The 8,971-nt window shown below is 38.4% G+C and overlaps 1 protein-coding gene across 2 annotated transcripts; it reads right to left on the minus strand.

Annotated features, from left to right (window-relative positions):
• Window positions 1-678: 678 nt before the first annotated feature.
• On the minus strand, window positions 679-6,965 carry LOC110466425 (mediator of RNA polymerase II transcription subunit 15-like). Of its 2 annotated transcripts, none has more exons than XM_021522898.1 (4): window positions 6,655-6,965; window positions 3,756-4,326; window positions 2,441-3,052; window positions 679-2,185 (listed from the first exon to the last, which is right to left on the minus strand). In XM_021522898.1, the coding sequence occupies exons 2-4, from the start codon at window positions 4,312-4,314 to the stop codon at window positions 2,166-2,168; spliced, it is 1,191 nt and encodes a 396-aa protein (XP_021378573.1). In that variant the 5' UTR covers window positions 4,315-4,326; window positions 6,655-6,965; the 3' UTR covers window positions 679-2,165. The 2 variants fall into 2 exon arrangements, with proteins under 2 accessions (XP_021378573.1, XP_021378572.1); XM_021522897.1 differs by lacking the exon at window positions 6,655-6,965 and adding an exon at window positions 6,586-6,634.
• Between the last annotated feature and the right edge of the window lie 2,006 nt (window positions 6,966-8,971).

Genomic DNA, 8,971 nt, shown 5'->3' on the forward strand with positions numbered 1-8,971 from the left:
GAAACTAATCAACTACAAACAGTCGACGAAAAGGCTGTCCGAAGTCAATTATCAATACCATATATGACACTCCATGACATTATTGATTGGTCAATTCTTCACCTTAACGTTAATAGTGTTTACTTGTATTCGACCTGTCAGAACGCTTGTTGATAGCCATTAGAGACCCGGAAGAGAGAGAAAAATGACAGCATGTTTGAAAAGGCTCGAGGACTCTGTCAGTGTATACTGACGTACAAGTACACCCTGCTAGTTAATTCACCTGGAAACATTTTAGGATCCCACTCGACAAAAGTGTGTGTAGATTTGCGACCAAGCCAAAGTCAGTGGTCCTAGATGGAACACATTGTGGTATAAAAGTAGGAGTATGGCGTGTCAAATAATGCAATATTCAATCATTTTATATTTATGTTCGAAATTTTATATTTGTATTCAATAATCGTAAATATGTGTGCAAGTTTCGTATTGAATTTCTATCCTTTGTGATCGAATGAAATAATTATCAGGGGTATAATTTGTCCGAATTGACTGTTGTTTGTCGTTTCCACAGTGGTTTGAAGTATATAAGCCATGTTTACATTTCTGGTAGAGTTCCGTACCTTTATATGGATTGAAATGCACTCGTATTTTTTATTGTAATTTACGATGCCTATGCTACAAATAAAGAAAACATTCGTGGAAAGTTGCTTTTAAACGTTTTTAATCCGGAAGATTACAAGGCAAAACAAAACGACGAGCACATCAGACATCTAAACAGTTCATCACAAGACAACAACGAGTAGGCCGTTTATATATATATAAACATTTTGCACGTGTACTTTTCGTCATCTTGAGGAGGACGTTTATATAATACTATTAATATTTTACACGTGGTTATCTCCGCATGAACATTTTACACGTGCAGTTACCACTATATATCGGTGGTTTATACATAAATTTACACGTGCAATATTTATAAACTTTTTACACGCGCAAATATAATCATCTTGAGGTGGTCTTTTATATAATAGTATTAATATTTTACATGTGCAGTTATCACAGTATAAACATTTTACACGTGCAGTTTTCACGTTTAATCATTTTAGATGTGCAGTTATCATCATAAGGAGGCCATTTATATAGTGTAATTATCACCGTCTTTGAACACATGTCACTAATGTGTTGAATATTTCATTATATTTCAGTAACGCCTCTTTGTATATAGCAGCAGATAAATATTTTCTAAACGTACCAGACTACTTCGTCGTGAAATACAAAGTCGCTCTCAGTCAATTTCAATAGTTATGCAAGACGACAGCGTTCATACTGTGTGAACGATTTCAAATACATCACTTTAAGTGTGAGACGCTTAAAATTATTTTATTATAACAAAATACAAAACATATTCTTCTTTACGATATAACATTAACGCAAAATCAATTCCTGTCATACAATATACAGGATATCACTTACAAAAGGTTCGATACAAACTCGTGTATTTAAGAAATCGTACAATTATCTAGTTAATGCATGTTGCTATAGAAACAACAACTATGGAAATTACGTCTTGAGCGGGACTTTGGTGGGATATGATTCCCACAGGTGCCCGACACATTATTAGTATCAAAACTCATTTATGATGTATGTAAATGTGCCCGATTCCTGTGGTTATTATTTCGCAATTTCAAAGTATGATCCTGTAGTTTACTAGCTTTATAAATATTGTGTAAAGCTTGATTTGAGTACATAAGCATTGCGTTTATTTTGACAAAGTTCATCGGCATTGTATAAAGATTGATTAGGTTCATCAGTATTGTGTAAAGTTTGTCTGGGTTCATCAGTATTTCGTAAAGTTTGGCTCGGTTCAGCACTTAACAAGGCGTAAAAGATCACAGGGACCGGTATAACGCAGCATCATCGGACAAGCTGCTCCTGTTGTCCACGTGTGCGTTGTTATCAGCAAGCTCCTGGCAATCAACGTAAGCATGCTCATATAAGTTTTCGATCTTGAAAAATTTCAATTTTGGAAAGTATGATTTACGATATTAATGCACAATTAAAGTCGTTCCCACTTTCCAGGACAAAATTTATCATATTCCATCGTTTAGTTCATAAACGGGTCCGCACGTGACGTGACATCTACAGGACAGATTCTGCTCTATCACGTCGCCCCTCTACGATTGTGTTTACTTCTTTTTCCCGAAAACTGGAAATAGAAACAAGTGCAGGTCGTTAATAAACATAATAATGATACATTATATTAATATATATAAAAATTATATATTATATTAATAAACATATTAATGACATATTATATACTTGAGCTGGATCATATCAACATTCCAATTATACGTTAGCTCACTAGTACGTACAAAACACAAGTTTTAAGCAGGAGAACGTTATTTTGAAACGCTTCTGTTGTTTTCTAGTGCATATACCGTAAGCTCAATAATTTACTTACGACTCGTGAAAAAACCACCGCCACTGCCAGCCCCGCGGCCAAACAGTCTGCTGAATATGCCTCCGGAAGGTTGGGGTGGGGGTGGAGGGAGGAAAGATCCGAATCCCTGGGGTCCGGGGCCTCCGAATCCGCCTCCAAATCCTCCTGGCATAACCCCCATCGGCATACCTCCCATACCTGCGCCCGGCATACCTCCCATACCTGCACCCGGCATACCTCCCATACCGCCTCCTTGCATGCCACCAAATCCTGCCGGATCAACGCCTCCGGTAGTGAAAGGAGAAAAGGGCGAGAAGTTATTAGCAGGAGCGGCAGGTCTCTGTTGTTGGTTTTGTCCAAAATTCATTGTTCCAGCATCCATACGGAACGGCTGTTGATTTGGTCCAATTCCAAACCGGATATTATCGACTTCTCCAACGGGAAGATTGTTATCTCGAAAAGTATTCAAATCATTTCCGGACGTTCCCAAATTCATGAAGTTCTGATTTGGATTCTGAGGACCTCCAAATTGCTGGGTACCACCAAACTGGCCATTACCGAAACTGGTTTGTTGACCTTGTGGTTGGAATGGGGCCGGGTTGTTGGGGTCGAAACTGGAGAACATGGTTCTACCTGAAAAACGAATCAGAAGTGCATATATTTATCTCAGTTATGTGTGAAGTCACTCTCAATAGATACACTCCCTCTCACTAAAAGTCCCTATTTACCCCTAAACCTAATTCTATAGACAACACAACAACCATCCTGAGGACTGATAGCAGAGTCACGTTTAGCACCTGTTTCCTAGTGTATTCGAAAACATTATAAAAAGATCGTTGCCAATAAATTATTCAGTCTGATTTACTGCAGACATTTACCAATATTATCATATTACATTCCCATGAGGAAAACACGCTTTACTTAGGTAGAACAAATCGGCAATAGATCTCACATACAATTTTGGTTTGGTTTAGTTTGGTTAAACGTTCTATTAACAGCAAAGGTCATCTAAGGACGTGCCTCCATGTGTGTAGTGCATGCGTGCGTGCGTGTGTGTATGCATAAGACAGGGTATGTTGGTAGATTGCCACCTTGTGATAGCGCGGAACTGATGCCGACTTTATAGTGCTATCTCACTGAAATGCCAATAGACGATGTTTCATATATAAAACGGACTCTTGATTGCAACTTTAAAACAGTGAATAGTTACTAGGTAAGGCAAGTAGGTCTCAATAAAGCTTATCGAATTGATTCAAATATCATTTTTATTTATTTTTGTGTACAGACGGTGAAAATAACAGAATTTCAATTAATTCTAGTTCTTAAGGTGTCTTACCATTATTTTGCTGCGGTTGTTGCTGGTTCCATTGTCCTCCCACTAAAAACGCCTGGTCGGGTGTGAGCTGTTGCTGGCTGTTCCCTTGGTTCATCCCGCTGTTGCCTAAGGAATTCATGTTGCCAGGCTGACCGCCAATCTGATTCATGTTATTATTGGGTTGATTTCCAAACGTGTTCTGCTGTTGACCAAATGCCCCCTGCTGGGGTTGTTGGAAGGACATCGGCGGGTTGTTACCGTTCGTCGGGAACTGATTGGTAGGTTGGCCGGCAGGTTGCGCCGGAACTTGCTGACCAAATTGGTTTTGCTGCCCAAACTGTGTGGCCGTAGGCGGCTGTTGTCCAGTGGGTTGCGGCTGACCAAACTGATTGGGCGTATTTGCAGGTGGTGCCTGACCAAATGTATTTGTTGAGGAGGTCTCCGGCGGTGGAAGCTGACCGAATGAGGTCTGTGTCCCCGAACTCATACTGTTTGTGTTTGTATTAAACATAGCGAAAGGGTCGTCCTGTCCAGCGGCGAGCTGGACCATCACGGCCACCAACAACACGAGGACTTGCATGATGAATTTGACCTGTTTCAAAAAAAGGCGGCCATAAAACACATGATTTGCAAGTTATCAAAAAAGTCCTGTAAGTTTGGTAAATGATCCCTCGTTTTACAACAGGTAGTGTAGATGATTTCTCTTTCATCTTAAGTGAACACATTGACAGTAGGGATGTGTTTTCTGTTATTAACAAAGTCTGTACGACAGTAAGGATGTGTTATCTGTTATAGAAAAAGTCTGTACGACAGTAAGGATGTGTTATCTGTTATAGAAGAACTCTGTACGACAGTAAGGATGTGTTATCTGTTATAGAAAAAGTCTGTACGACAGTACGGATGTGTTATCTGTTATAGAAAAAGGCTGTACGACAGTAAGGATGTGTTATCTTTTATAGAAAAAGTCTGTACGACAGTAAGGATGTGTTATCTGTTATAAAAAAAAAAACTCTGTACGACAGTAAGTATGTGTTATCTGTTATTAACAAAGTCTGTGTGATAATAAGGATAGGTGATCTGTTATTAACAAAGTCTGGGTGATAATAAGGATAGGTGATCTGTTATTAACAAAGTCTGTGTGATAATAAAGATAGGTGATCTGTTATTAACAAAGTATGGGTGATAATAAGGATAGGTGATCTGTTATTAACAAAGTCTGGGTGATAATAAAGATAGGTGATCTGTTATTAACAAAGTCTGTGTGATAATAAAGATAGGTGATCTGTTACTAACAAAGTATGGGTGATAATAAGGATAGGTGATCTGTTATTAACAAAGTCTGTGTGATAATAAGGATAGTTGATCTGTTATTAACAAAGTCTGTGCGACAGTAAAGACGTTTTTAATAACATTTTATCAATATGGGAGTAGAAATTGAGAGTACACAAGGAACTATAAAAAAGGAGAACGTCTTTGTAATGTAATGCATAGTGCACATCGTTATATATGTAATGCGAAGTGCACAATAGTATATATGTTATGCATAGTGCACAATAGTATAAATGTTATGCATAGTGCACAATAGTATATATGTTATGCAAAGTGCATATATTATATATGTTATGCAAAGTGCACAATAGTATATATGTTATGCAAAGTGCATATATTATATATGTTATGCAAAGTGCACAATAATATATATGTTATGCAAAGTGCACAATAGTATATATGTTATGCAAAGTGCACAATAGTATATGTTATGCATAGTGCACAGGATCATATATGTAATGCATCGTGCACAACATTTCATATGTAATATATAGTGAACAATAGTTTATATGTAATTTCCTCACTCTATATAAACAAAAATATATTAGACAGTAACTTAATAAATAACTTTTGTGACAAATATTTTACACAAACTTATTTTATATTTGGTTTATGGTGTATTATTATCGCGGTTAAAGTGTGGTTAGGTTAGTGCGTCTGCGATTCGGATATTCTGCTCGCTCCGAGCACCGTTTAGTTATTACTACAAAATAGTATACATAATTATATGAGATTTCTTCTGTATTATATAAAACAGTTCATACATTTTATATAAGATATAACATATGGTATATATAAGATATCTCATATATTTAATGAGATATCTTCAGCAAAATATATGTTTGAAATGTTTTCTATAGTATAAAAGATATCTTATTAAATATTTAAGATATCACAGATGCTAATTAAGATATATAGTTTTATGAAATACAGGATCGACATTGCTGCTGGAATAGCTGTTCAGTTGGCTTGCCATATAAACCAAAACAGAGATATCGTCAAGACCGATCAGTCATTTGGAAAAAGTTCTTGTAATGGCGCATAAAATGATGATGTTTTAATATAATAAATGTATGTAGATGTTTATCCTTACTGTCAATTATTTTAATATTAAAATATGAAACATATGTATATAGTACGTTTGAGTAAATTCAAGAACATCTTTGGTTGTTTGGTGTTATGACCTTATTTGGAAAAGAATGAAAATGTACTCAATGTGGAACAGTATTGTTACAATGTAACTGTATATTTTTCTTGTAGGATACCGAGAAAAATTTGCTCAATGTGGTACAGTATTTGAATATGTTTCGTGTAGAATACCAAGCATCAGAAAATTATGCAGGATGATATTCTAAATCTGCCATTGTTACATGAGACACATAAGTACAAACACGAAAACAATACCTATGGTAATAGGAATCCTGGAACTTAAAAAAACAAATATTGGTAGTTATAATCCAGGAACTATAAAAACCTATGTATGATACGATTAATTCCATATCGGTGCATGAAATGTCCCTACCTTCGTTTTAAGTTAGTCCTCGTCGAAAAAATGTCAGTTTCGAAATGAAATATTCTAATAAAGACATACCTTTTATACGGATTGGCAGACGTTGAGCTTCTGAGGCAATTTTCACACCTGTGATGTCAGTCGTACGTGGGTTTCTACCTGGTGACTTCGGACACCTCATGCTAGGAAGCCCCTCTCACCTGTCAGGTAGGCCAGGTAAGTGATTGATCGGTGGAATATCGACCAATGATTAATCTTCATTTTAAGTTTACACCATTCTACCCGGAAATGGACGCTCGGCCTACTCGGGTATTACAAACGTCATTGGTGGACTACAGAGGTGACAAGCCACAGCTAAGACTGTTTTCAGGCCTCCGGCTTCATGGACTCTTTCACGAACATGTAATGCTAGAATCTGTGGTTATACAAGCAGTGGATTCGGTGTTAAAGATATACAACCATTTTTCTTACCTTGTGACGTCATATCAAGGTAGTCATGACATGCGGCGGATCCATGATTTGTCAATGGTCCTTCGAAATATACCCCGCACCTATTCAACATTTTGATGTACCAACCGAATATGAATGTTTTTTGTGTGTTTTATTTAACTTTCTCACTATTATTCACATCCGGAATATTCACCGTTGGTATAGTGAGTATTCCGGATAATTTGTTCTGATTTCGTTTAAGTTGATATGGAGTTATCTGACATATAAACTTAAACTTCATTCCCTAACCCTTTCTGCTGTGCATTCTGAGGTTGCTTGGCTACTTTGATGTTGGATCTCGGTGGAGGGGGGAGGTAAATACAAATATAGGTGCCCCCTATAGTTATGTGAAGTCATTTTATTGATAACATTATATCACCTGTGTAAACGGAATTCTGCATTAAACACGAACTGGTCCTGAATTCCAAAAGTAAAAAGTGGCCTTGGTGCTGATGTCTTTGTTGTGTTATGGACAACAGCGGACATTAGGTGAAATCAACAGGTATGAGGTCCACGCTTCCCTATGGTTTTTTTTGTTTTTTTTTTAAACTTTTAACCTATTTCAACACATTTATTTAATCAATTGTATCCGAACTACCCATCATCTCAAAATAAGGTACAATACGGATAAACAATTGAAAATATGTAAGTGACGGTAGGTGTACTAGGAGGGACTTCGTTAATATAGAGGGTTTGGTGAAAGGTTAAATAAGGACAAAATTCAGTACTGCAGTAGTTGCAGCCGAGTCAGTGAGTGCAGGAGGTCAAAGGGCACAGAAGGTCAATGGGAGAAGCAGTCATTGGATGCAGCAATAAGTAGGTAAAGCAAATGATTTGGTGCATGATAAGTAAAGTTAATTAATGCAACAGTCCATGGACGTAGCAGCGAATGAGTGGAACTCCCAGATCAATAGGTGCAGCAGATCAATGGGTACAACAGATCAATGGGTACAACAGATCAATGGATACAACAGATCAATGGGTAGAACAGATCAATGGGTACAACAGATCAATGGATACAACAGATCAATGGGTAGAACAGATCAATGGGTACAACAGATCAATGGATACAACAGATCAATGGATGCAACAGCAACAGATCAATGGATGCAACAGATCAATGGATGCAACAGACCAATGGATGCAGCGGATCAATAAGTTGAGAATATCCATGAGTGTTGTAGAACAATGGGTGAAGCAGAACAATGGGTGGAACTAAAGGCCAAAAGTGAGGCATTGTCAAGGGAGACATTAGGAAAAATAAAGTTGTTTAGAAAGAACAGAAAAGATAAAATACCAAATTTAGTCGCCTCTAACGATCATGCAATGGGGGCAGCAGGTCAATGGATGAACGAGATGAATACGTAACCAGTCAACGGGTGCAGCAATCAAACCACTGGGTACTGAAGGCAATGGGCGCAGTAGGTCGATGGGTGAAGCAGTCAATGGGCGCAGTAGGTCGATGGGTGAAGCAGTCAATGGGCGCAGTAGGTCGATGGGTGAAGCAGTCAATGGGCGCAGTAGGTCGATGGGTGAAGCAGTCAATGGGCGCAGTAGGTCGATGGGTGAAGCAGTCAATGGGCGCAGTAGGTCGATGGGTGAAGCAGTCAATGGGCGCAGTAGGTCGATGGGTGAAGCAGTCAATGGGCGCAGTAGGTCGATGGGTGAAGCAGTCAATGGGCGCAGTAGGTCGATGGGTGAAGCAGTCAATGGGCGCAGTAGGTCGATGGGTGAAGCAGTCAATGGGCGCAGTAGGTCGATGGGTGAAGCAGTCAATGGGCGCAGTAGGTCGATGGGTGAAGCAGTCAATGGGCGCAGAAGGTCGATGGGTGAAGCAGTCAATGGGCGCAGTAGGTCGATGGGTGAAGCAGTCAATGGGCGCAGTAGGTCGATGGGTGAAGCAGTCAAT

This window comes from Mizuhopecten yessoensis, unplaced genomic scaffold, assembly GCF_002113885.1.
Source record: "Mizuhopecten yessoensis strain PY_sf001 unplaced genomic scaffold, ASM211388v2 scaffold11133, whole genome shotgun sequence".
Lineage (NCBI taxonomy): Eukaryota > Metazoa > Mollusca > Bivalvia > Pectinida > Pectinidae > Mizuhopecten > Mizuhopecten yessoensis.

Bases quoted from the DNA above. Each gene is read 5' to 3' on its own strand.
- LOC110466425 (XM_021522898.1), bottom strand. From the start codon at position 4,314: ATGCAAGTCCTCGTGTTGTTGGTGGCCGTGATGGTCCAGCTCGCCGCT. The intron at 3,053-3,755 runs GTAAGACACCTT...TTCGTTTTTCAG, and splicing joins ACAACCGCAGCAAAATAATG to GTAGAACCATGTTCTCCAGT. The intron at 2,186-2,440 runs GTAAGTAAATTA...TTCTATTTCCAG, and splicing joins CGGTGGTTTTTTCACGAGTC to TTTTCGGGAAAAAGAAGTAA.